Below are 26,313 nucleotides of genomic sequence, written 5' to 3'. Positions count from 1 at the left end.
GGTTAACCATTATCTTATTGAATGGTGGAGCAGGTTTAAGGGGCCATGTGGTTTACTCCTGACCCTAATTAAATATTAATATTCCAGGGTTCTACTGCTTTGTCAAGCTGAGGTAATAAACCTTCTGTAAAAATACCATCCCTTATTCCCAATTCTTCTGCCTCCACCGCATCTGTTCCCAGGATGACCAATTCCACCTTAAACCTCAGATGGCCTCCTTCTTCCAAGATCGCAATTTCCCTTCCTATGTGATTATTGCTGCCCTCCAGTGCATCTCCTCCACTTCCCGGACCATCACCCTTGAACCCCACCCCTCACAACGCAACAAGGACAGAACCCCCCGGTCCTCACTTTCCATCCCATCAGCCTCCCCCACTTCTGCTACCTCCAAACAGACCCCACCACCAGAGATATATTTCCCTCACCATCCCTATCACTGTTCTGGAGAGACCATTTGCTCCGTTACTTCCTCGTCCGGTCCATGGCCCCCACCACTCCTGGCACCTTTCCCTGATACCGCAGGATGTGCAAAACCTGCGCCCTCATGACTCCCCTCAGCTCCGTCCAAGGCCCCAAAGAATCCTTCCACATCTGACAGAAATTTACCTGTACCTCTACCAATGACATCTACTGTATCTGTTGCACCCAATGTGGCCTCCTTTGCATTGAGGAGACAGAACAACGTTTTGCGGATCATTTCAGGGAACATCTCTGGAACATATGCACCAACCTCACTGCCCCGTAACTGAACACTTCAACTTCCCCTCCCACTCCGTCAAGAACATGCAGGTCCTGGGCAGCTTTCACTGCCAAACTGTTACCCACCTGACACCTGGAGGAAGAACGCCTCTTTTTCTGCCTTGGGATCCTGCAACCACACAGGATAAATGTAGATTTCAGCAATTTCCTCATTTTCTCCCCCCCCCACCTTATCTCAGTCCCAACCCTTCAACTCGTCACCACTCTGTTGACCTGTCCTACCTGTCCATCTTCCTTCCTACCTATTCGCTCCACCCTCCTCTCTGACCTATCACCTTCACCCCCACCCCCATCTACCCCTTGTACTCTTTGCTACCTTCTTCCCAGCTCTCCCCCGGCCCACAAGCCTCATTCCTGATAATAGACAATAGGTGCAGGAGTAGGCCATTCTGCCCTTCGAGCCTGCACCACCATTCAATATGATCATGGCTGATCATCCTTAATTAGTATCCTGTTCCTGTCTTATCTCCATAACCCTTGATTCCACTATCCTTGAGAGCTCTATCCAACTCTTTCTTCAATTAATCCAGAGACTGGGTCTCCACTGCCTTCTGGGGCAGAGCATTCCACACAGCCACCCCTCTCTGGGTGAAGAAGTTTCTCCTCATCTCTGTCCTAAATGGTCTATCCCGTATTTTTAAGCTGTGTCCTCTGGTTCGGCACTCACCTATCAGCGGAAACATGTTTCCTGCCTCCAGATTTCCAATCCTTTAATAATCTTATATGTCTCCATCAGATCCCCTCTCAGTCTTCTAAATTCAAGGGTATACAAGCCCAGTCGCTCCAGTCTTTCAGCGTAAGGTAGTCCCGCCATTCCAGGAATTGACCTCGTGAACATACGCTGCACTCCCTCAATAGCCAGAATGTCTTTCCTCAAATTTGGAGACCAGAACTGCACACAATACTCCAGGTGTGGTCTCACCATGGCCCTGTACAGCTGCAGAAGAACCTCTTTGCTTCTATACTTAATTCCTCTTGTTATGAAGGCCAGCATGCTATCAGCCTTCTTCACTACCTGCTGTACCTGCGTGCTTACCTTCATTAACTGGTGTACAAGAACACCCAGATCTCTTTGTACTGCCCCTTTACCTAAATTGATTCCATTTAGGTAGTAATCTGCCTTCCTGTTCTTGCCACCAAAGTGGATAACCATACATTTATCCACATTAAACTGCATCTGCCATGCATCTGACCACTCACCTAACCTGTCCAGGTCACCCTGTAATCTCCTAACATCCTCCTTGCATTTCACCGTGCTACCCAGCTTAGTATCATCAGCAAATTTGCTAATGTTATTACTAATACCATCTTCTATATCATTAATATATATTGTAAAAAGCTGTGGTCCCAGCACTGATCCCTGCAGTACCCCACTGGTCACTGCCTGCCATTCCAGAATGGAGCCGTTTATCACTCGTCTTTGTTTCCTGTCAGCCAACAACTTTCAATCCAAGTTAGTACTTTGCCACCAATACCATGCACCCTAATTTTGCTCACTAACCTCCTATGTGGGACTTTATGAAAAGCTTTCTGAAAGTCCAGGTACACTACATCTACTGGATCTCCCTCATCCACCTTCAGAGTTATACCCTCAAAAAATTCCAGAAGAATAGTCAAGCATGATTTCCCCTTCATAAATCCATGCTGACTCTGACCTATCCTGTTACTACTATCCAGATGTGTCATAATTTCATCCTTTATAATAGACTCCAGCATCTTTCCCACCACTGAGGTCAGACTAACCGGTCTCTCTCCTACCTTTCTTAAAAAGTGGTACAACATTAGCCACCCTCCAATCCGCAAGAACTGATCCCGAATCTATTGAACTCTGGAAAATAATCACCAACGCATCCACGATTTCTCGAGCCACCTCCTTCAGTACCCTGGGATGTAGACCATCAGGCCCCGGTGACTTATCAACCTTCAAACCTAACAGTCTGTCCAACACCAATTCCTGGTAAATATAAATTCCCTTAAGTTCAGGTCCTTCAGCCACTGTTACCTCAGGGAGATTGCTTCTGTCTTCCCCTGTGAACACAGATCTGAAGTACCAATTCAATTCTTCTGCCATTTCTTTGTTCCCCGTAATATATTCCCCTGTTTCTGTCTTCAAGGGCCCAATTTTAGTCTTAACCATTTTTTTGCCTTTCACATACCTAAAAAAGCTTTTACTATCCTCCTTTATATTTTTGGCTAGTTTACCTTCATACCTCATTTTTTCTCTGCGTATTTCCTTCTTAGTAATCCTCTGTTGTTCTTTAAAAGCTTCCCAGTCCTCCATTTTCCCACTTATCTTTGCTATGTCATACTTTTTCTCTTTTAACTTTATATGTTTCTTAACTTCCCTCATCAGCCACGACCACCCATGCCTCCTCCTAGGATCTATCTTCCTTTTTGGAATGAACTGATCCTGCATCTTCTGCATTATACACAGAAATATCCCTGATGAAAGGCTTATGCCCGAAACATCGATCTCCTGCTCCTTGGATTATGCCTGTCCTGCTGTGCTTTTTCAGCACCCCACACTCTACTTTTTCCTAGTAAAAGTAGTGTAACAGGGTAGGAGAATAAGTTTGAGTGGGATACTCTTCGGAGGGTAGGTATGGACTTATTGAGCGAAAGGGCCTGTTTCCACACTGTAGGGATTCTATAATTCCATCTCGCCCGAGCAATTAAACAACAATTGCAAAGGGATATGGTATGTTAGCCATTCTTATAAGAAGATTTGAGTATCGGAGTAGCGATTTCTTGCTACAGTTATGAAGAGTCTTGATGAGACCACATTTTGAGTCTTATGTACAGTTTTAATCTCTTTACCTAGGGTAGGATGACCTGCACATCTTTTGGAATGTGGGAGGAAACCGGAGCACCTAGAGGAAACCCATGCCGACACGGGGAAAATGTGCAAATTCCACACAGTTGCCCAAGGCCGGAATAGAACCTGGGTCCCTGGCACTATGAGGCAGCAGTGCTTGCCACTGAGCCACCGTGCTGCCCTTTTATTTCTCTAATGGAGGGATTGTTCTATGAGGAAAATTAAATCTATTTTCTCTTTTCGAGTTTTAATAATGAGTAATGATCTCATTGAAAGATAAAAAATTATTACAGGGATCAATAAGGTAGTTTCAGGAATGGTCCTGCGTGATCTAGAGCAATGGAACAGTCTCCAAATGACTAGTAAGCCATTTAAAACTGATATGAGGAGCAATCACAAAAGGTGATCAATTTTGGAATTCTCTGCCTCACGGGGTAGAAAGATTCAGTTATTGAGAATGTTCAAGACTGAGATTGATCGATTTTTCTACATATTAAGAACATCAAAGCAGACAGGAATAGTGCAGGAGAAGTGAAATAGAAAATCAGCCATAACCTCATTAAACAGCAGAGCAGGCTCAAAGAACTGAATTCTCTGCTTCTACCTCTTATGCTTCCTTTGTGGTTGGGTGCACTGAGTCAGTTCTGAAGAATCCTCCTTTGGAAAATCACTCAAAAATCAGAAGATATGCATGTGTCGGAATTGGGATTTTTGATCCTGATCGGAAGATCAGTTATCTAGAGACTAAACAGAAACCACACTTGAAAGCTTCTGAAGTACCAACTAGTGTGAAAGCAAAGGCTTTTGGAACACTTTGTTCTTCGCAATATTGATAAATTTGTTTCATGTAGAGTTTGGACATTCATTCCTTTGGGAAACACAGTGAAGAGCATATAATCTGCTATTGTGTTTTCAGTATGCCAGAATGCTGCACTATTGACTACTTAGAATGACCTGCAAATATTTCTCTCAAAGTCCTTTTGCGAGGAATTTTTCTATCAGCATTATTGTCAAGGCATGTTCCTTGTGCTTTGGTTTACCTGAAACATCCTCATCATTTCGGTAATGGGGCGACTAGAACTGTACACAGTATTCCAAATGTGGTCAAACCAAAGTCCTATATAACTGTAACATGACCTGCCAACTCTTGTACTCAATACCCTGTCCAATGAAGAAAAGCATGCTGTATGCCTTCTTGACCACCCTATCACCTTCAGGGTACAATGGATCTGAGCACCCAGATCTCTCTGTACATCAATTTTCCCCAGGGCTTTTTCATTCACTAAATAGTTTGCTCTTGAATTGGAGCTTCCAAAATGCATCACCTCGTATTTGCCTGGATTGAACCCCGTCTGCCATTTCTCTGCCCAACTCTCCAATCTATCTGTGTACTCTGCCTGTCATCTTTACTATCTGCTACTCCATCAGTCTTGGCGTCATCTGCAAACTTGCTAATCAGATCACCTAAACTTTCCTCCAGATCATTTATGTACCCAACACGGATCTCTGTGGAACACCACTGGTCACGGTTCGCCATTTTCAGAAACTCCCTTCCACTACTACTCTCTGTCTCCTGCTGCTGGCCAGTTCTCTATCCATCTAGCTAGTACACCCAGGACCCAATGCCACTTTCCTTTCTCCATCAGCCTACCATGGGGAACCTTATCAAACACCTTACTGAAGTGAGTTTTGAGAAGATTTGTAGCTCAGGTTGAGATTCTGGATGTAGGTTGTTTGCTGAGCTGGAAGGTTCATTTCCAGGCGTTTCATTACCATACTAGGTAACATCTTCAGTGGGCTTCAATTACCTGGACCTTTATGTATTCTTTCTTATTCCTCTTAGCTAGCCTCACAATTTCACCAGTCACTCATGGTTCGCTAATCTTGCCATTTCTATCCCTCATTTTCACAGGGACATGTCCTGCCTGCACTCTAGTCAACCTCTTTTTAAAAGCCTCCCACATGTCAAATGTGGATTTACCCTCAAATAGCAGACCCCAATCCATATTCCCTAACTCCTGTCAAATGTTGCTGCAGTTGGCCTTCACGTAGTTGGCCTTCCTGAAGAAGGGCTTATGCCCGAAACGTCGATTCTCCTGTTCCCTGGATGCTGCCTGACCTGCTGCGCTTTTCCAGCAACACATTTCCAGCTCTGATCTCCAGCATCTGCAGACCTCACTTTCTCCTTCACATAGCTTAGCACTCTTCCTTGAGGACCACTCTCGTCTTTATCCATGAGTATTATAAAACTTACGGAATTGTTATCACTATTCCCAAAGTGATCCCCTATTGATTACCACCTGGCTGGGCTCATTTCCCAACACCAGGTCCAGTATGGCCCCTTTCCGAGTTGGACTATTACATACTGCTCTATAAAACCCTCCTGGATACTCCTTACAAATTCTGCTCCATCTCGCCTTCTAACACTAAGTGATTCCCAGTCAGTCTTGGGAAAATTAAAATCTCCTTGCACTACCACCCCGTTGTTCCAACATTTTTCTATAATCTGTTTACACATTTGTATCTCTATCTCACGCTTGCTGTTGGGAGGCCTGTAATACAACCCCAGCATTATTATCGCACCCTTCCTGTTTCTGAGCTCTGCCAATATTGCCTTGTTGCTCGAGTCCTCCATAGTGCTCTCCTTCACATTGTATAATCATCAACCAACATCTCTACTGCTGACCTTATGCTTCAGGGAAGGTCATTGACAAAGCAGCTGAAGATGGTTGGGCCTAGGACACTACCCTGAGGAACTCCTGCAGAGTTGCCTTGGAGCTGAGTTGGCTGACCTCCAACAAGTATAACTATCTTCCTATATGCAAGGTATGACTCCAACCATCGGAGCGTTTGTCCATGATTCTGATTATTCAAGTTTTGCTAGGGCTCCTGGATTCCATGCTCCACTGAATGTGGTCTTGATGTCACAGACTATCACCTTTACCTTCCCTTCTTGCATTTGTGGATTTTGCCCATGTTTAAACAAAGGCTATAACGAGATCAGGAGCTGAGTGGCCTTGATGGAACCCAAACTGGTTATCTGTGAGTAGATTGTTGCTATGTTGGTGCTGCTCGATAGCGCTGTTTATGATGCCTTCCATCACTTTACTGATGATCAAGAGTATACTGATCGAACAGTAATTGGCTTGATTGGATTTGTCCTGCCTTTTTTGTAAAGGACATACCTAGGCAAATTTCCACATTATTGGGTAGAGATGTTAGAGCAGCTTCATTGAGAGCGGCAAGTTCTGGAGCACAAATCTTTAGTACTATTGCCAGAATGTTGTCATGGCCCATAGCCTTTGCAGTATCCAGCATCTCTGAACATGTGGAATCAATTGAAATGGCTGAAGTATCTCTGTTGGTGACTACTGGAAGAAACCAAGATGGATCATTCACATGGTACTTCTGGCTGTAAATTGCTTAATGACATAGTCTTGACAGCCCTCTGCAGTAAAGAATTCGACAGGTTCACTACCCCTTGGGGTAAAGAATTCCTTCTTATCTCCATCTTAAATGGGAAGCCCATTACTCTGCGATTATACCCTCTGATCCTCGACTTTTGTACAAGGGGAAGCACCTTCCCCAAGTTTTCCCTGTCAAACCCCCTAAGAATCTTATGTTTCAGTATGTTCTGTCATTCTTCTAAACTGAAGAGTACAAACCCAAACTACTTAACCTCTCCTGTTAAGAAAATCCCTCTAAACCCAGAATCAACCTGGTGAACCTTCTCTGGATTGCCTCCAATATCTGTATATCTGACCTTTGATAAGGGGACCAAAACTATTCACAATATTCCAGCTGCGTTGTATAGTTTGAATGAGACCCCCACCCCCAATTTATACTTCATTCTCTTTGAAATGTAGTCAACATTCTAATTGCCTTCCTTATTACTTGGATGTTGCTTGAATCTTTTGATTCCCTTTTATCTACCATTCTTGTTACCTCCACAAAGGACTGGAATAAATTTGTAAAACATGATTTCCCCTCCATGATGATTGGTTATATTATGTATTTCTAACTTCATTGCTATTACGTCCCTTATCATAGACTGTTATGATTTTCCTAGGAGAAAGTGAGGACTGCAGATGCTGGAGATCAGAGCTGAAAAATGTGTTGCTGGAAAAGCGTAGCAGGTCAGGCAGCATCCAAGGAGCAGGAGAATCGACGTTTCGGGCATCAGCCCCCCACCAACCCAACCTCCACTCCCAGCACCTTCCCCTGCAACCGCAAGAAATGCAAAACCTGCACCCACACCTCCTCTCTCACTTCCCTCGAAGGCCCCAAGGGATCTGTCACAAATTCACCTGCACCTCCACACACCTCATTTACTGCATCCGCTGCACCCGATGTGGCCTCCTCTACACTGGGGATACAGGCCGCCTACTTGCAGAACGTTTCAGAGAACACCTCTGGGATACCCGGACCAACCAACCTAACCGCCCCGTGGCTGAACACTTTAACTCCCCCTCCCACTCCGCCACGGACATGCAGGTCCTTGGCCGCCTCCATCGCCAGACCATGGAAACACGACGTCTGGAGGAAGAGTGCCTCCTCTTCCGCCTAGGAATCCTCCAACCACAAGGGATGAATGCAGATTTCTCCAGCTTCCTCATTTCCCCTCCCCCCACCTTATCTCAGTCCCAACCCTCGGACTCAGCACCGCCGCCTTGACCTGCAATCTTCTTCCCGATCTCTCTGCCCCCACCCCCTCTCCAGCCTATTACCCTCACCTTAACCTTCTTCCACCTATTGCATTCCCAACACCCCTCCCCTAAGTCCCTCCTTCCTACCTTTTATCTTAGCCTGATGGGACACCTTCCTCATTCCTGAAGAAGAGCTTTTGCCCGAAACGTCGATTCTCCTGCTCCTTGGATGCTGGCTGACCTGCTGTGCTTTTCCAGCAACACATTTTTCAGCTCTGTTATGATTTTCCTAACAGCAGATATCAAGCTAATTGGCCAGTAGTTACCTTTTTTTTGTCTCCTTTGCTTTTGAATAAGGCAGTCTTCTGGGACATTTCTAGAACCTAAGTATTCTTTGCCGATGAGTAGCAGTGCATTTACTTTCTCTGCAGCTACTTTCTTTAATATCCTCGGAGGCAACCCATTGGGTCCAGGGGACTTATCAGCCAATAGCCGCATTACTTCCCTTAGAACATTTTCTCTAGGGATAGTTTTTGTATTTATTGCTTTAGCCCCTTGATTATTTCATATTTCTGGAATGCTAGTATTGTCCTCTACCAAGAAAACTGATGCAAAGTATCCGTTATGTCATTGCCTGTTCTCGTCGTATGTAATTACTCTTCATTTAGTGCAGTTGTTCCCAAACCTTCTTTCCCTCACTCAATCTGAATGCTGTATTCTACATTTGTTATGTTCTGTAGTGTATCTTTTAATCTGAGATCATTTACTAAATCTACCTCATGACACATTATCAAATCCAAAATAACCTGACCCCTGGTTGGATCCATGACATATTGTTCTAGGAAGCTATCCTGAGCACATGCTGCCAGTTTGGTTTTTCCAATCGACATGAGGATTAGAGTCACCGATGATTAATTTTTTTTACATGCCTTCACTATCTCCTAATTTATTCATTCCTATAGCCTCCTATTATGCGCTCCATAGACGACTACCACCAGTGTTGTTTTCCCTTTTGGTCTTACCTCCACCCATATGGATTCTATATCACCCAAGCCAAGATAATTTCTTGCTTATATACTTATTCCACCTCTCCCTAACAAAGCTACCCTACAAATAGGGGAGGTGATAGCCCAGTGGTATTATCGCTGGACTGTTAAATTGGAGACCCAGGTAGTGTTTTGGGTACCCAGGTTCAAATCACACCATAGCAGATGATGGAATTTGAATTCAATAAAAATCTGGAATTACGAGTCTTATGAGAATTATGAATCTGTTGTCACTTGTCAGAAAAACCCATCTGGTTTACTAAAGTTAGGGAAGGAAACAGCCATCCAATAAAGTGTTTGAGTCTTAACAGCCCTTTGGGCAATTAGAAGTGGGAAATAAATGCTGACCTAGCCAGCGACACAGACATCCTGTGAATGAATTTTTTAAAAGCCCTTCCTCTGTCCTAACAAAAGGTTGCATTCCCCAATATGCCCTTGTTTTGATCTCCTGTCACCTAACCACCATAATGGCTACAAGATCACACCCATTAACCTCTATTTGTGCCATTAATGCATTTGTTTTCTGAAAAATATGTGCATTTAAATAAAGATTCATTAATTTTGCATTCACTTGTTCCCCATTTTTCCTATTAGCTCTGTTTTGTCCTGCCTTATTCTGCCCCACTCTGGGTATTATTGTCAAAATAGTTGCCCTGCAGTGCCACCATATCCTTTACTTTCCAAGTGCGTATGTTTCTGCATGCTGAAGCCTCCTTCACACCCTTCTAATTAGTTCAAAGCCCTCTCTTCAGCCCTAGTTATTCAATTTAAGCATGGTTCAAGTGAAGCCTGTGTGACTGGAACAGCTCCCTTCCACCACAGTAATCAAGTCCATACTGAAAACAAAATGAATTTGAAACAGGCCAGCAACAAGAAGGAAAACCTCTTTTGAGGTCATCCTGCCACATATGAATGGTACGTTTTTATTGATTTATTATTGTCACATGTATCTATGGAGTCATACAGCGTGGAAACAGATCCTTCAGTCCAACTAGTCCAAGCCAAACATAATCCCAAACTAAACTAGTCCCACCTGCCTGCTCCTGGTCCATAAAGCTCCAAACCTTGCCTATTCCTTTACCTATACAGACGTCTTTTAAATGTTGTAATTGTACCCACATCCACCACTTCTTCAGGAAGTTCATCTCACACTCAAACCAACCTCTGTGTAAAAAATCTGCCCTCATCTCTTTTTTTTAAATCTCTCTTCTCTCATCTTAAAAATTCATCCCCCAACCGAGGGAAAAGACAGCTACCATCAACTTTATCTGTGTCTCTCATTATTTTGTAAACTTCCGGGAGGTTGCCCCTCAACTTCCTACGCTCCAGAGAAAAATGTCCGAGCCTTTCTTTATAACTCAAACTTGCCATGCTCGGCAACATTCTGTGACCAGGACCATGGTTGACCTGACTATAGAGCTGCTGAAGAAGTGGTTTCACAACTTTTAGGAGGAGCTGTGATGAAATAAGTACAGTGAAATGTTTTTTTTTTGTTTTTGCATGCAGTACAGGCAGATAGTACAAGCCCAGCATGCTATTGTAAAAGACAAGGTGAAAACATTTGCCACCATTTTCAGCCCAGCTGCATTCCCTCTAGGCTATGTGAGTGCAGCCACTCCAATGGCATTCGCTTCTGGATTACAGCGCTGATCTCGGAAATTGCTGCCATTAACAAGTCTTGGAGGCCAGCACAGCTGATAAGAAAATTAGAGGGAATGCTGGTGCCTAGTGGATGAACTATCTCAGCCTCTTCCTGAGATCTCCAGTACCATAATTGTTAATCTTCACCCAACTAGATTCACTCCACATGATAACAAGAAACAGCTGAAGGCACTGGATGTTGTAAATGTGATGAGCACTGGCAGTGTTCCAGTGACAGTAATGAAGGCTTGTGCTCCAGAACTAGATGAAGGTCTAACCCAAGCTGTTCCAATGCATCTGTGACACTAGCATCTATCTGACAATGTGAAAGATTGCCCAGTCCTATGCTGGTCAATATCAAGATTCAGGCTGTTAGTAATAACTGAACTAGAACAACTTTGTTAATATTGTGCTTGGAAGGGCAGATCAGAGACTAGGAATTCTGCATTGAGTAATCCATCTCCTGTCTTCCAGTGCTGTCGACCCTCTATGTTGCACAAGTCAGAATGCAATAGAACATTTCCATTTGCCTGGAGGAGTACAGGTCCAATAGTATTCAAGAAACCTGACACAATCCATGTCAACGCACCCTGTCTGGTATCTCATTTCACTACCAATGTACAATGGTAATGGTGTATACTGCCTACAAGATTCATTGCAGCAACTGATTCAGGTCTCTTGTCAACACCTTCCAAAATCATGAGTGGTACCACCTAGAAGGAAAAGGACATAAAGATGAATGGGAGCCACAGCAGCTGCAAGTTTCCCTTCAAGCTGCACACCGTCTAGACTTAGAACTTTAATGTCATGGGATCAAAATCCTTGCACTATTGAACAGCACCCGAGAGTGTTACCTTGCCAACTGCACTGCAGTAATTCATGAAGGCTTTTCAGTATGGTCAATAAATGCTAGCCTAACCAGTGATATCCATGTCCTGTGAATGTATAAAAAGGAATTGGAATGATTAAATATTTAAAGATTGTATTGTATGCAAACTTGAAAGTATAGTGCGAGAAGCAACAAAATTGTCTGTTTGAAAATTGGCAAGGGCTCAGCTACTGAACGTAGTAGCTCAATAAGAAAGAAAACAATCAAATGCAGGGCAAGAAATGTCTGTCTTTAGTTGCCAGTTGAAAGCGGATGTTTTGATAAATTAGCCAGAAGAAACCACGCTTTCCTGATGTTTTGAACATTTTTCTTTGCTCAATTAGCAGCAATGTTGCATACTACCGTAATCATACTTTGACTTTGAGCTGTTGTTTGTGATTTTTTTCCATTTTGATTGATAACCTGTTTGACAGTTATAGAACGCTATATTAACTCATCCAGAATTTCCTTACAAACCTAAAACATATGGCTGGAGACCCCATCTGTTTTATTTTCTGGCTTAAGCCTTTATTTTAACTGGCATACTTCCAACTTGGGTTTTTCTCTTCAGATGAAATCATTGATTAATTTCTAAGTTTCACCACCTGAGACACACATGGCACATTTCTAGAACCACGATTGAACTATATTAGATCAAGTTTCACAGTGCCTGGTGTCACTTGAGTGATTAAATACCCACAGTAAGATTTATTCCAAGAATTATTTGGTAAAATAATGGAGAAAAGGTTGTTCTATTCTCTAACTCTTTTCTAGCGATATTCCATAGGAAATAATTGTTTTCTGGCATTTTGGTTCTGGGATTCTGAATTAATTTTCAGTTTTGAAAAACTCCTCCATTAATTACTAAGAACTTATTTCATGAATCCTTTCTCTACTTATTTAAAAATCCCAATTCTTCAACATGTGTAATCCCTGAACATACCAGTCGATAAAATTCTTATAGCATGTATGGGCTTTGTATTCAGGATCGTTTAGTGAGATTCACTCAGTTACTAACACTGGTGATTATTTGATGTTTTAAACTGCTGTTCTGATATGCATTTGTTGAAAGTCTTTTCCCGACTTGGAAATGATAAGTAAACTTCTTGCAGTAGTGTCTCACTTAAAAATTTATCTTGTTCATGTTCCATTTCTACAACATTTGTTAAGCATTTTGTTATATATTCTAATGAAAAATAATAAATAAAAATCTTTTAAGTTCTGTTGTAAATAGGTGTAATCGTGAAAAAATGTGTTCCTGATTCTGCTCATGAAATATTGAATTAAGTAAAGAAATGAATACTTTTCTGAGAAATCTGGCTGATCCTTTGAGATCAGTGCTCAACAAGTCAAAGGTGAGAATGCACATTACAAGTTATAGGTCAAGTTTTTATCAGGAAGCAATTAGGTGGGGAGAAGAAGGATGATGTTGAATTTGCTGGAGGTGAAACCATAATTGGATCTGTTGTTAGTATATTTTCTGTCTCACTGCTTTTATCGGAATATTGTAATTTTTCCCTATTTTAAATATGTTTTTCTCTACCAACAGTGTCGCAGGCAAGGCCACCACCGAATCAAAAGAAGGGTAAGAATGATGATTCAGCACTTAATATTTAAGTATTGGATTCTAGGCAAATTGACACTTCCATACCATAAAATATTTCAGTCAAGTTTTACTAAACATCATTATTCCCAAAATGATCTTTGTGCTCTAGCATTGTAAATAAATAATTGGTCGAGATATTTGCATTTATAACCTGCATACATGAGGGTTAAATTAATTATGGCATTTCTTGTGTTCTAAAAATGTTATTGTTTTTAGACCAACTTTTTAAAGTAATAGAAAGCTTCAAAGACTTGTCTCTTGCTTGCAGGTTCTCGAACTCCTATCATTATTATTCCAGCAGCTACCACTTCTTTAATTACCATGTTGAATGCAAAAGATCTGTTGCAGGATTTGAAGTAAGTAGTTGAATTAGTTGTATACCTGGGAAATAAGTTGTTTCCCTGAGAAAATGTTCCACATTGGTTTGAAATAAATTCAGGCAGAGTGGGTGTTTTGCAGTGTTGATTACTGTTACTGCATAAATAGCAAACATCTTCTGCCACTAAAACTAATAAGCCATAAAAAATATACTTAAGTCCTGTAAAAATCTGTCTGGTAAAAATAGAAAGGGCCGTTGATTTTGGAAATTACAATTTCAATTCTAGTTTGCATATCTTTTTCTATTTTTACTTTGTAATCAATGAAAGCATTTTCTATATATTTAAGCTGCTTTCTATTCTGCCAGAATAAAATGTGAAGTTTACCTCTCTAGATATATAATTAGATCACAATAGATATCTTAAGTTTTAAACTTGCTTAAATTTAGCTTTATTTGTGATTAGAAATTAAAGGATGAAGTCCAAGTGAGCAATTCACTATCTACACTCTTTTTCGTTGGGAGTTGAGGTGCCTCTATTTCAAACATTAATTATGATGCTGTGGCCTTAATAGTTGTTACAGTATGCCAGTATAGAGACTGTTGCTGGAGATAGTACAGAATTTCACACTGGGATAACTAGATGCCCTTGCAATAAAACAATGAATTAAGCAAAATAAAGTTAAAGCTGATGATGATATATTACTGAGCCCCATTAAGTTATAGGCAAAGTCTCGCTCACTGCTCCTTTAACAGAATTTCAATATTGTGCCAGATGTCTATTTCTTATATTTTGTTGTATACAATTATGGCTACCTACTCTCTGCTCACTTCCGTATCAGTACAAAGATAAGTTCAGTTCACTTGATTTCATTTGTGAGTATGTTTCTTCTCATTTTGTAAAGGAAAGTTAATTTTGAAAACATGGAAAATATGTTACAGATATGTTTCTGTACATATTGCAGTGTTGTGGAGAAGAAAATAGTAATTTGAATGTGACCGTGTGCTTTATGGGATGTAGTGTAACATATTTACAAGGATGTTGCCAGGGTTGGAGGATTTGAGCTGTAGGGAGAGGCTGAACAGGCTGGGGCTGTTTTCCCTGGAGTGTTGGAGGCTGAGGGGTGACCTTATAGAGGTTTACAAAATCATGAGGGGCATGGATAGGGTAAATAGGCAAAGTTTTTTTCCCTGGGGTCGGGGAGTCCAGAACTAGAGGGCATAAGTTTAGGGTGAGAGGGGAAAGATATAAAAGAGACCTAAGGGGCAACTTTTTCACACAGAGGGTGGTACGTGTATGGAATGAGCTGCCAGAGGATGTGGCGGGGGCTGGTAAAATTGCAACATTTAAGAGGCATTTGGATGGATATATGAATAGGAAGGGTTTGGAGGGATATGGGCCAAGTGCTGGCAGGTGGAACTAGATTGGATTGGGATAGCTGGTCGGCATGGACAGGTTGGACCGAAGGGTCTGTTTCCATGCTGTACATCTCTACGGCTCTATGACTCTATGGTAATTATTTATTTTGAGTGGTGATTACTTCACTTTAGGGAGTGCATCTAGTGCTAAAAATGCTGATCAAGTTAAAGACCTGCTTGTCACATTGACTAGCGGACACCTTTCCCTTTTGCACATCTCTCAGCTGACAGACATAGGCAGCATAGTCATTTTTAAAAAATGTAAGGCGCAAATCACCTGAATAGATAATTTTAATATAATTCTTGGTGCAAGATTATAGTAGCTCAGTTATTTAGCGTGCTAATTAAGTTTATGCTAAGATTTTCTGACATGAACTGTCATTTAAAGAAAATCTAGTATTTAAGAAAAAGACATTTAAGAATTTCAATTACAGTCTAAAGTAAAATCATATTTTGAGATTATTTTTCTTAAAGTAACCTTCTGTGTAGTAGAAAACCTTGTCTTGATGTAAAATAACCATGAATCATAGACAAGTTTCTAAACGATATTTGAGCATATAGATGAAAGATTAAAAAGGAAAATGACACTTTAGGAGAAAAAAGCAAACTCTTGAAAAGTCAAATATGAGGAAATTTGATCTTCATTAGAATTCCATAATTTTCCTTTATTTGGATTATTTGTTATTCAAAATGAACCAAATTATTATATGCTTTCAGCCTTAAACTCTGGTTAAAGACCATAAAACTGAAGAATAAATCAAAACAAGTATTTACTCATTGCTTAAATGTCTTCATAGAAAATTGTGACTTTAGAAGCATGCTTATTTCCATGGAACTTTTAAGAAGGTTTTTAAAGTTTTGGCAGCTTGTATTTATACTTCAGAATCGATTGTTAGAGAATCATTTACACTGTCAGCTAACATGAGCCCTGAGGGATGTTGGGTAGTCAGAACTGGGCATGAGTTTTAAGAAAGAGATCCATGGTTGATGAGGGAAGCTTAGGAAAGGGATGTAGGAACACTTAGAGAGGCAGATTCAGGTTTTACAGTGGGAGATGTATTGGGAAATGTTTGGCCTAATGAGATGGATGCAGAAACAACGTATATTCTCCTTCTTGGTGAGGATTTCTTGAAAGCGGGAGTGGGGCCACAACAAAGTAGTTCAAGGAGGAGGTTCATAATAAAGGACATGCGCAGCATATTTAACTCTTACATGCAAAATGTTCCTAACATAGTGGGTTGGCTTTGTAAATTTACCAAAGCTTTCTAAATTTATTTTAGAAAACAGGCAAGAGGCTAGAAGAACAGCAAGCTCGGCAGCATCAGAGGTGGAGAACTCAACATTTCAGGTGTAACCCTTTTTCAGGACTAGGGGTGGGTGTAGGGGACAGGGTGGTGAAGTGGGGATAGTGAAGACAAGTAGAGGGTATGACCTGGTTGGTCAATGAGCGGAATGAATCCGGTTGGTGGCAGGGTAGAGTGGAAGGGAGGGGCGGGGAAGGGAGTCAGGGGATAGGAAGGGAGGTTATTTGAAATTGGAGAACTCAATGCTGAGTCCTCCGGGCTGGAGGCTGCCCTGGCAGAACATGAGGCTTTGTTCCTTCATATTACAGCTTGGTTCATTGTGGTAATGGAGGAGGCCAAGGATGGTCACGTTGGAAAGGGATTGGGAAGGGGAATTAAAATGGGCGGTGACTGGGAAGGCTGGTCGGCCACTGCGGGCCCGGCTAAGATGCTCGGCCAACTGTTCCCTAAGTTTACATTTGGTCTCCCTGATGTAAAGAAGACAGAGGCAGGTGAACCTCTGTCTCACCTGGAAGGACTGTTTGGAGCCCTGGATGGAGATGGGTGTCGTTACCTGGCAGGTTTTGCAGCTTTTCCGGTTCCTGGGGAAGATACTTAGGAGTTCGGGGGCTTGGTGGGGAGAGTGGTGCAAACCAAGGACTGTCGAAAGAAACGGTCCTTGTGGAAGGTAGAGAGGGGTGAGGAGAGGAAGATGTTCTTGGTGGTGTGGTCTAGTTGGAGTTGGTGCAAGTGTTTCAGGATGATGTGTTGGACGCGGAGACTGGTGGGTGGTAGGTGAGGATAAGGGGGACTGTGTCTTTATTGCAGTTGGGGAGGGTTCAGAGCAGCGGTGCAGTGAATGTAGGAGGAGTGGTGGGGGACTGTCTGGATAAAAGAGGCAGGAAAAGCATGTTGTTTGAAATAGGTGGACAACTGGGATGCTTGGGAGTGAAATGTCTCTTCATCTCAGACACATCCCTCCCCTTTCTTGACCTCTCCATTTCCATCTCTGGTGACGGTTTCCAGACAGACGTTTACTACAAACCCACAGACTCCCGTAACCTCCTAGACTACACCACTTCACACGCAGTATTCTGCAAGAACTCCATCCCGTTCTCCCAATTCCTCTGCTTGAATGAGGAGACATTCCATTCTTGACCATCCCAGATGTCCACCTATTTCAGACAACGTTCTTTTCCTCCCTCTGTCATCCAGATAGCCCTCTGCCACACCATCTCCATTCCTTGTTCCACTGCTCTAAATGCCTCCTTCAAACGCAATAAAAACAAAGTCCCCCATGTTATGGGAAAATCACCAGCCTGTGAGTCATAGGCGGAGTTCAATGACAGAGTTCATTGTACAAGAAAATACTGAAGCTCTGGGGAGAAGAGCACCCCCCCCCCCCCCCACCCCCCCCCCCCCCCCGGCCCTGGAGCATGTCAAGAAGCTTTTATACATTTTGTAATAATAGATCAGTGATGAGGTTATTGTCTTTGTAACGTGGTTTGTTTGTGGTAAACATTGCAGAATTGTTAATAGTTTTGGTGCAGTCATTGTCAGTTCCAGCACAGTCTTTGTTAATTTCAGCACGGTCGGTTGTCAGTTTCAATGTCTGTGCAGAAGTCCATTGCTGTAGTAATGTGCGCTAATCTGTCTTCCTGAGAAGGATGATTACTGCAACCCTGGCCTATTATCACTCTGTATTGAGTCCGTATCAAGCTGTTAGCATTTCTATCAAAGGTGTTGGCTGGACCGAAACACTTCGGTGGGCAGTGTACGCTACTCGTGTGTATTCTCTCCCCCACCTGCCTTAAACTAATCAACTAAGTTGTGAGTGCATTGTGCTGGCCTTCTGGTGGCCCCAGACAGTGTCTGTATTTGCTGTGCTGTCTGTCTCCATATTGTGGTCCTGCGGCCATCTTGTGTGTCAAGTGGCCAACTGATGGCTCAACGGTATTTTGTCTGTCTACGTGCCTAGTGTCACCCTGCCTCGTGCCAACTCCCACTTCACCCGTTATCATCATCTACCCCCCACCAATCTCTGCATCCAATGCATCATCCTGAAACGCTTCCAACACCTCCAAATAGACCCCACCACCAAGAACATCTTTCTCTCCCCACTCCTCTTTGCCTTCCGCAAGGACCGTTCTCTTTGACAGTCCCTGGTTAGCGCCACTCTCTCCACCAAGCACCCTGAACTCCCAGTTACCTTCTGCAGCTGGAAAAAATGCAAAACCTGCCAGTACACTACCTCTCCTCACCTCCATCCAGGGCCTCAAACAGTTCTTCCAAGTGAGACAGAGGTTCGCCTGCCTCTTCTTCAACCTAGTTTACTGCATGAGTTGCTCCTGATGTGGTCTTCTCTACGTCACGGAGACCTAACGTAAACTTAAGGAATGGTTTGCCGAGCATCTCAGCCGGGCCCGCAGGGGCCGAGCGGACCTCCCAGTCACCACCCATTTTATATCCACTTCCCATTCCCTTTCCAACGTGACCATCCTTGGCCTCCTCCATTGCCACAATGAACCAAATTGCAAATTGGAGGAAGGACACCCAATCTTCCGCCTGGCAGACTTCAGCCCAGAAGACTCAACATTGAGTTCTCAAATAACCTCCCTTCCCATTCCCCGACTCCCTTCCCTGCCCCTTCCCCTCCCTTCCACCCCTCCCTTCCACTCCTCCCAGCCACCAACCAGATTCATTTCTCCCATTGACCAACCCAGGTTGTATCCTCTATCTGTCTTCACCTATCCCACTTCACCACCCTACCCCCGCCACCCCCTTTATGTGCCGTTCCCCCTAAACCCAATCCCAGTCCTGAAGAAGTGTACATCCGAAACGTCAACTTCTCCACTTCCGGATGCTGCCTGGCTTGCTGTGTTCTTTTCAGCCTCCCGCCTGTCTTTGTATTCCAACATCTGCAGTTCTTTGGCTTCTAAATTTATTCAACATGGATACTTAAATATCCTAAAATACAGTGCCATTGTTAACTTAGTCACTAAGGGCAGATCCACAAATAAACCTGCCATATTTGTTTCGAATGTGCTATTGTAGCTAATTTCAACCAGGATGATAACTCACTGTCTGAGGTAAGGAGGACGTCATCAGTATTCTTGATTCTGTTTGTTGTCCATTGATCCCTATGGATATTAGATGAATACAAATTCAGCAGTAATGCATTCATATTTGGATAGCCCAAATGTTTCTGTGTAACATATAACATATGACTGTAATACTAGAAAGTTGTTCAATCCCAGGCTTTCAACAAGAATTAATGCCCGCAGATGAGGTGGGAAGCTTGAAAGCGAGAAAAATAATCAACAGTAAAAAAAATTGGACATTTATTAAAACTTATCAGCAAGCCTGTTTGATATAATCGTTGCAACTCTTCTGCTCAATATCCATTTTCACACATTGTGTCCTCTTAAGTGCAAATATTTCCTATAAATAATAAAATTGAATGTTTTATGGTGAAATTGTAAAGGAATAGGAAATTATAGAACAGTTTTATTTTGCCATCAAACTTAGAGATAGCAAAGATGATTGCAAAATGTAAAGTTCAGCTTTCAACAAATTTCAAATTAAGTTACTGAATTCTGGAAAGCATTTTGTTTTCCTTGCTAGCGGGGACTGGTAATTAAAACTTGCAATACTTTTGTTTAAATGGACTGAGAATTAGATTGTAAATGAGACTTCGAAAATATATATAGTGTGTAATTTGGACATGATAGGCAGGCCTTCATTATAAACTTGTAACTCACGTAGAACTAAGTATGATAAAAAGGATCAATGCAATGTTAAAGATGATGTAGAGCACTAACGGAAGGTTAACAAATACTATTACTTTGGAGAGTGCATGATGCAATTTTTGTAAATATTATAACAATGTATTCGTTAGTTGGAAGCAACATCCCAACTTAAATTGCGGTTTAACTAGATGATATCAATTATTAAAGACTGCGTTCTTGCTCATTTTCATTAGATAAATTTTACATCAAGTATTTTTTTGTAAATTTGAAGTATAATAACAGCCTGCTGCTAAAGGTTCTTTTTTGGTTAGTTATTCTAGGTAATGGAAACGCCTGTGAATCTTGCTCAGATTCTAACATTTTACATATGAATGTTCATGAATATATACAGTGTTTGTTATGGATGTGATCCCAAGTATTAGAAGAATTTAAAGTGAACAGTCTGTTCATAATTCAAATGGGTTAGAGACTTAATTTTAAAATGATGCTGTCTGCAGCATGTTCCAAACCTGTTAATTGTTTTTTGCATTGATGGTGCATTTTTTTCTTGCAAATTTACCATTGATGGTGAGACTGAACATTTTGTGTTTTGGCATCACAAAATCATTAAGTAAAACAATTAATTTATCAGGAGTTGTTAAACTAAGTTCTGTGCACTTAGCACATGTAGATGTACTCATTTATTGCTGACCTTTACAACTCTAGATTGCAGTCACACATTGTTGTCATGTTAGTCAGTGTTCTTAGATTTCCTGAACTGAAGTTTTATTCTAGTTATAGTCTGCTTCTATTGTTAAACTTGGGAAATGGAATCTGATCCTCTGTTTGCATCCTCATCATTATCTTCTGTCCTTAAAATAAAAACATAACATGCTGGAGAAAATCAGCAACCAGCTCTGGTAGCATCTGTAAAGAGAGAAACAGAGTTAAAGTTTCGAGTATGACTCTTATTTACCAAAGCGCCCTGTGCCATTCCTTCATAAATATTAGCCCAAGAGTCCATTTAATCAGAGTGATAGCTCCAAATGGTAAAGCTATCTTCTGGGAAGCATGTTTTGTACAAAGCTGCAGCAACATGTGATTATAATTGCCCAATAAATTAGCTCAATGTGTGTTTTTTATTAATTATATAATCAGAAATTGCATTTTATTATTGTAATCAGAAATTGCATTTTATTATTGTAATCACATCTGTATGTAGCAAATCTTTGTACATGCAAATACATATACAGTTGCATTTGGTAATATGCACATACATGTGTGAGACAGTATTCAGAATTAGAATCCCTACTGTCTGGAAACAGGCCCTTCGGCCCAGCAAGTCCACACCAACCCTCTGAAGAGTATCTCACCCAGACCCATTCTCCTACATTTACCCCTGACTCATGCATCTAACCTATACATCCCTGAACACCATGGGCAATTTAGCATGGCCAATTCACCTAACCTGCACATCTTTGGATTGTGGGAGGAAACTGGAGCACCCAGAGGAAACTCACCCAGACATTGGGAGAATGTGCAAAGTCAATACAGACAGTTGCAGGAGGCTGGAATCGAACCTGATGCTGTGAGGCAGCAGTGCTAATCACTGAGCCACAGTGACACCCCACATATTAACATTACTGAAGAAAGAGTTATTAAGAGTACTTGAAAGTGTAACCATCATAATCAGCCACTCAGTACGAATTGTTATGATGAAGGCTACATATTTATTTAAGCATGAACAACAGTCAGTAAATCCATGCATGGTGGGCAGGAAAATGGCTGGAGATTCTTTAACAAAGCAACTTGTTACAAATTGCATCAGTACTAATGAGTCAGTTATTAGAGCGACAAACCATTTGTGTGACAGTTTGAGGTCGGCAACTAAGTATGTATCAATAAATGTAATTGTGTAACTGGCTCACGCTGCTGTTGGAAATGCAAATAGCTGTAAAATTAATTTGTATGGCATTGATGAATGGGACCAATGTAGTAGTATCCATTTTGAGAGGCAGTTAAGATTGACGTCACGTTTGTGTCAGATGTTATCATTATAAAAGATAAAAATGCAGAATATGCTGCAGCATCCCAGTTCTTTTTTAATCAATGCACTATCTGAAGGTTACTATGTAATTTGAAATTCAAATCAATGCTTTATTTTTTAAACAATGTAAATCTTGAAGTATGTGGCCTTGACATGCGAAAACATTTAATGAGCTTATTTTTAAAAATTAACAGAACATTTGTGCGAATTGAGGTGATTCCTGCCTCCCCCCCCCCCCCCCCATATCCAACCCAACTCAACTCAACTAACTTGCCTGCCTTTGCTAACTGTACAAAATGACACAAAAATATGTAACACTTGTGACTTTTTATATTGAGAAACGTAATTTTATAATACATGCAGAAGGAAACAAATGCATTTATATCAAAATTAATTTTTCTTGGGCCAAAAGATTATTCGGTCTTCCAAATGTGAATTCAAAATATGATCCTGGAGGCAAAAAGAAACATTTGAATCAAATATTTGTAAGTTAGTTTGTAAGTGAAAAACTGAACCATTGAAGTTCAAAACCTAGTTTTGCATGCAATCTGGCTGGTAAACTTTTTTCTTCGAGGGTATTATGCAATAAGTACTAACACGTGTTAAAATGATTGTATGAGGAACAGTAGTGTATTTTTGTAACTACTTTATAATCTCGACCAATATTTAAATTAGAATCAAATGTGCTTTTTGAAAAAAACGTACTACAGTATTTATCAGTACATCAGATATCATCCAGGGAGACATTATTGTTCCTAGAATGTATCATGTCATATCATATATGACCATAATATAATAGAAACTGTCACTGTGATGGAGAAAGACATAATTGATTCTGAGCTTAGAGTCCTGAATGTAAATAAAGGAAACAGCAATGGTATGAGAAGAGAGCTGGCTATGATAAATTTGGGGAACAATACTTTAGGGGATGATAGTGAATAGGCAAAAGGAGGAGCTGCAGCAAATGTTTGACGCAAAAGTAAACGAGGAAAGTTGGTCTGACCATAGTTAACAGCAGATAATATTAGATCCAAAAAAGGGACGTAGAAACTGGGTTAAAAAAGCAAAAGATCTGAGGTTTGGGAGCAGTTTATATTTCAGCAAAGGAGGACAAAGGTATTGAATAAGAGAGGGGAAAATAGTGTACAAACTTTAGTTTTTGCAGGGAACATGAAATTAATCGTAAAAGCTTCTTATCAGGTATGTGAAGATAAAAAGATTAGTGAAGGCAAATGTGGGTCCCTTGCAGTCAGAAACAGGAGGTTATAATGGAGAATGAAGAGATAGCAGACCATTTATATACATGCTGTGATTCTGCTTTCACAAAGAAAAACACACAAATGTTGTGAAAATGTTGGAGAACAGCATATAGTGGGAAAGAGGAACTGAAGGAAATAACTTCTAGTAAGGAAATAGTGTCAGAAAATTGACAATGGCTCAGCAGTTAGCATTGCTCCCTCACAGCGCCAGGGACCAGGTTTGGTTCCAGTCTTGGATGACTGTCTGTGTGAGTTTGCACATTCTCCCGTGTCTGTGTGGGTTTCCTCGGGTGGTTGGGTTTCTTCCCACAATCCAAAGATGTGCAGGTAAGGTGAATTGGCCATGCTAAATTGCCCATAGTGTTCAGGGATGTGTAGGTTAGGTGCACTAGTCAGGAATCAATATAGCATAATAAAGTAGGGGATTGGGTCTGGGTGGGTTACTCTTCGGAGTGGACTTGTTCGGCCGAAGGGACTGTTTCTACACTGTAAGGATTCTGATTTCTAATTTCTAGAATTCCTAAATACTGAGCAGTCCTCAGCCAAATAATCTACATCAGAGTATTTAAGGAAGTGACCCAGGAAAGAGTGAATGAATTAGTGGTCATCTTTGAAGATTCAATTTAGAGAGTTCCAGTGGATTGGAGGATAGCTAATGTAACCTTTACTATTTAAAAAAAATGTAGTAGAGAGAAAACAGGGAATTGTATCGACCAATTATTCTGACATCGGAAGTGGGGAAATACTGGATTGCATTACTAAAGGGTTAATAGCAGCGCACTTGGAAAATAGTTATAGGACCAGACAGAGACAGCATGGATTCCTGGAAGAGTAACCTACAGGAATATTTTGAGGATGTAATTAGAAGAGTTGATGAGGGGGAGCTGTTGGATGTGGTTTACTTGGACTTTCAGAAAGCATTCAATAAAGTCCCATCTAAGAAACTAACATGTAAAATAGAAGAGCATGGGATTGGAGATATTTTGCTAAAATGGTTAGAGAATTGGTTGTCCCAGATAGGAAACCGCACATTCGGAATGAATGGGTCTCTTTGTGATTGGCAGGCAATAACTATTGGGATACCACAGGAATCATAGCTTGGACCATAGCTATTCACAAGATATGTTAACAGTATCTCCCAAGTTTGCAGGCGACACAAAGATGAGTAGGCCGATGAACTGTATGGAGGATGCAGAGATGCTTTAGTGTGATTTGGACAACTTGAGTGAGTCGATAAGTGCATGGTCAATGAAATAAAATGTAGGTTGATTTGAGGTTAACTATTTCGATAGCAATAACAGAAAGGCAGATTCTTTTCTGAATGGTGATAATTGGAAATGTTGGAGATACAATAAGATCTCAGTTTCCTTAATACAAGTCATTGAAAATAGGATGGCATTCTAACAGATGCTGAGGAAGGCAAAAGGTATGTTGGCCTTCATAGCAAGTGGCCTGAAGTACAGGACCAAGGATGGCTTAAGGCAATTGTACAGGATCTTGGTGCGGCCATACCTGGAATATTGTACATATCGCAGCACTAAAATCGGAAATTGCTATTAGATACACTGCCGTAGTGCAAGATGAACTATTGTAGTCTTCTGCACTAGTTCAGCTATGAACATGGGCCAATTTGCCCATGACTCTTATTCTAAAAACTGGTCGTAAAAGTCAATCTTATTCAAACAGAGTTATTTAAACTTGTGCTGGCATTGTAACTCCTAATTGCAGTTTAACAACTTGCCTGACCCTTAAGTAATTTTTTGCAGAGTCTCATTCCTCAAAAAAAAATTGGTGTTTCAGCTTTCTTTAAAAAACACAGTTCTCAAGTTTGGGTTATTCTATTATTTCTTCCCATAATTGGATTTGTTTGTCTTAATTTGCAATGATTTAAGTATGATCTCTGTATCGTGTCTTGTAAGCCATTCAGCCTATCGAGCCAGCTGTGCTAATCAATTAGAGAGATTATGGCTGATCTGACTGTGGCCTTAGTTTGAAGCTAAAAAGAATAATTTTGCACTCTCTGCTTCAAAAAAATCTTTGGCAACTAGTTTTGAGGTGAATGGCAAGTGTAAATTCTTTGCTACTGACTGCAAAATGTTAGCGCTGATGAGAGCGATGAGTTCACCAAGTCTGTGAAGTCATTTTCCAAACTCCATTCTTTTTTTAAACTTGTGTGATAAACTGTTTCACTAGTAGTTAAACTTTACTTTTGTGTATATTAATTTTAATCTGCTTGCTTGCATTCAGTTCACTATCAAAGACTGAAAGATGTGATTGGGTGACAAAATCTTTAGGCTTCTTTAAGCAATGTAAATTTTTGGGCATTTCAGCTGCTCAGTTGTAGGAGTTGGAATTTCTAAGAAAAGAGCTTGCCACCCGTTTATAAGTCTTTACTATCTTAATATTATCTACAAATCTGATTGTTTAATATTTAATTTAATTACCTGTGCTATTTATGCAAATAAGGAGCATGTCCATATATTGCAGGACTTTAATTATCTTTTCCCCAATATTTGAAAGTTTGCCTACTTGCAATCCTTTAGCCAACTCCCTATCCAGTCCCATTATCTTTTCTGGAGCCCCATGGTGTTCAGTTTAATTAGAAGTTTCTCATATGGAACTTACTAGAAACTCTCCTGGAGGTCAAAAACAGCTATGCATGTCTATCTATTGCATTCTTCTCGTGTTAATGCAAACCACTCTGTTTCTTGGTCTATAAACACGTCTTGCAACTTATCTTGTAAACTTTCTGTTGTATATTTTGTTTTAGTATCATTATCATTGTCCAAAACTGGTTCTGGAAGAGATGCCATTATACCACATAGACGTTTATAAATGTATAATAAGTCTTAAATATTTTGAGTTGTTTTCTGCAGATTT

The 26,313-nt window shown here is 41.0% G+C and overlaps 1 protein-coding gene across 1 annotated transcript in view; it reads left to right on the top strand.

Moving 5' to 3' along the window:
* The window catches only part of cdc73 (cell division cycle 73, Paf1/RNA polymerase II complex component, homolog (S. cerevisiae)), a 319,379-nt gene that overhangs the window by 192,683 nt on the left and 100,383 nt on the right, over positions 1-26,313 (top strand). The window contains exons 12-13 of the mRNA XM_043699805.1: positions 13,325-13,360; positions 13,650-13,737. Coding sequence (XP_043555740.1) covers positions 13,325-13,360; positions 13,650-13,737 — 124 coding nt within the window. The remainder of the gene's footprint in view (positions 1-13,324; positions 13,361-13,649; positions 13,738-26,313) is intronic.

The sequence above is a fragment of the Chiloscyllium plagiosum genome, chromosome 11 (assembly GCF_004010195.1).
Source record: "Chiloscyllium plagiosum isolate BGI_BamShark_2017 chromosome 11, ASM401019v2, whole genome shotgun sequence".
In the NCBI taxonomy this organism is placed as follows: Eukaryota; Metazoa; Chordata; class Chondrichthyes; order Orectolobiformes; family Hemiscylliidae; genus Chiloscyllium; species Chiloscyllium plagiosum.
The sequence above is the reverse complement of the archived record's forward strand: the minus strand, read 5'-3'. Positions and strand labels throughout refer to the sequence as shown.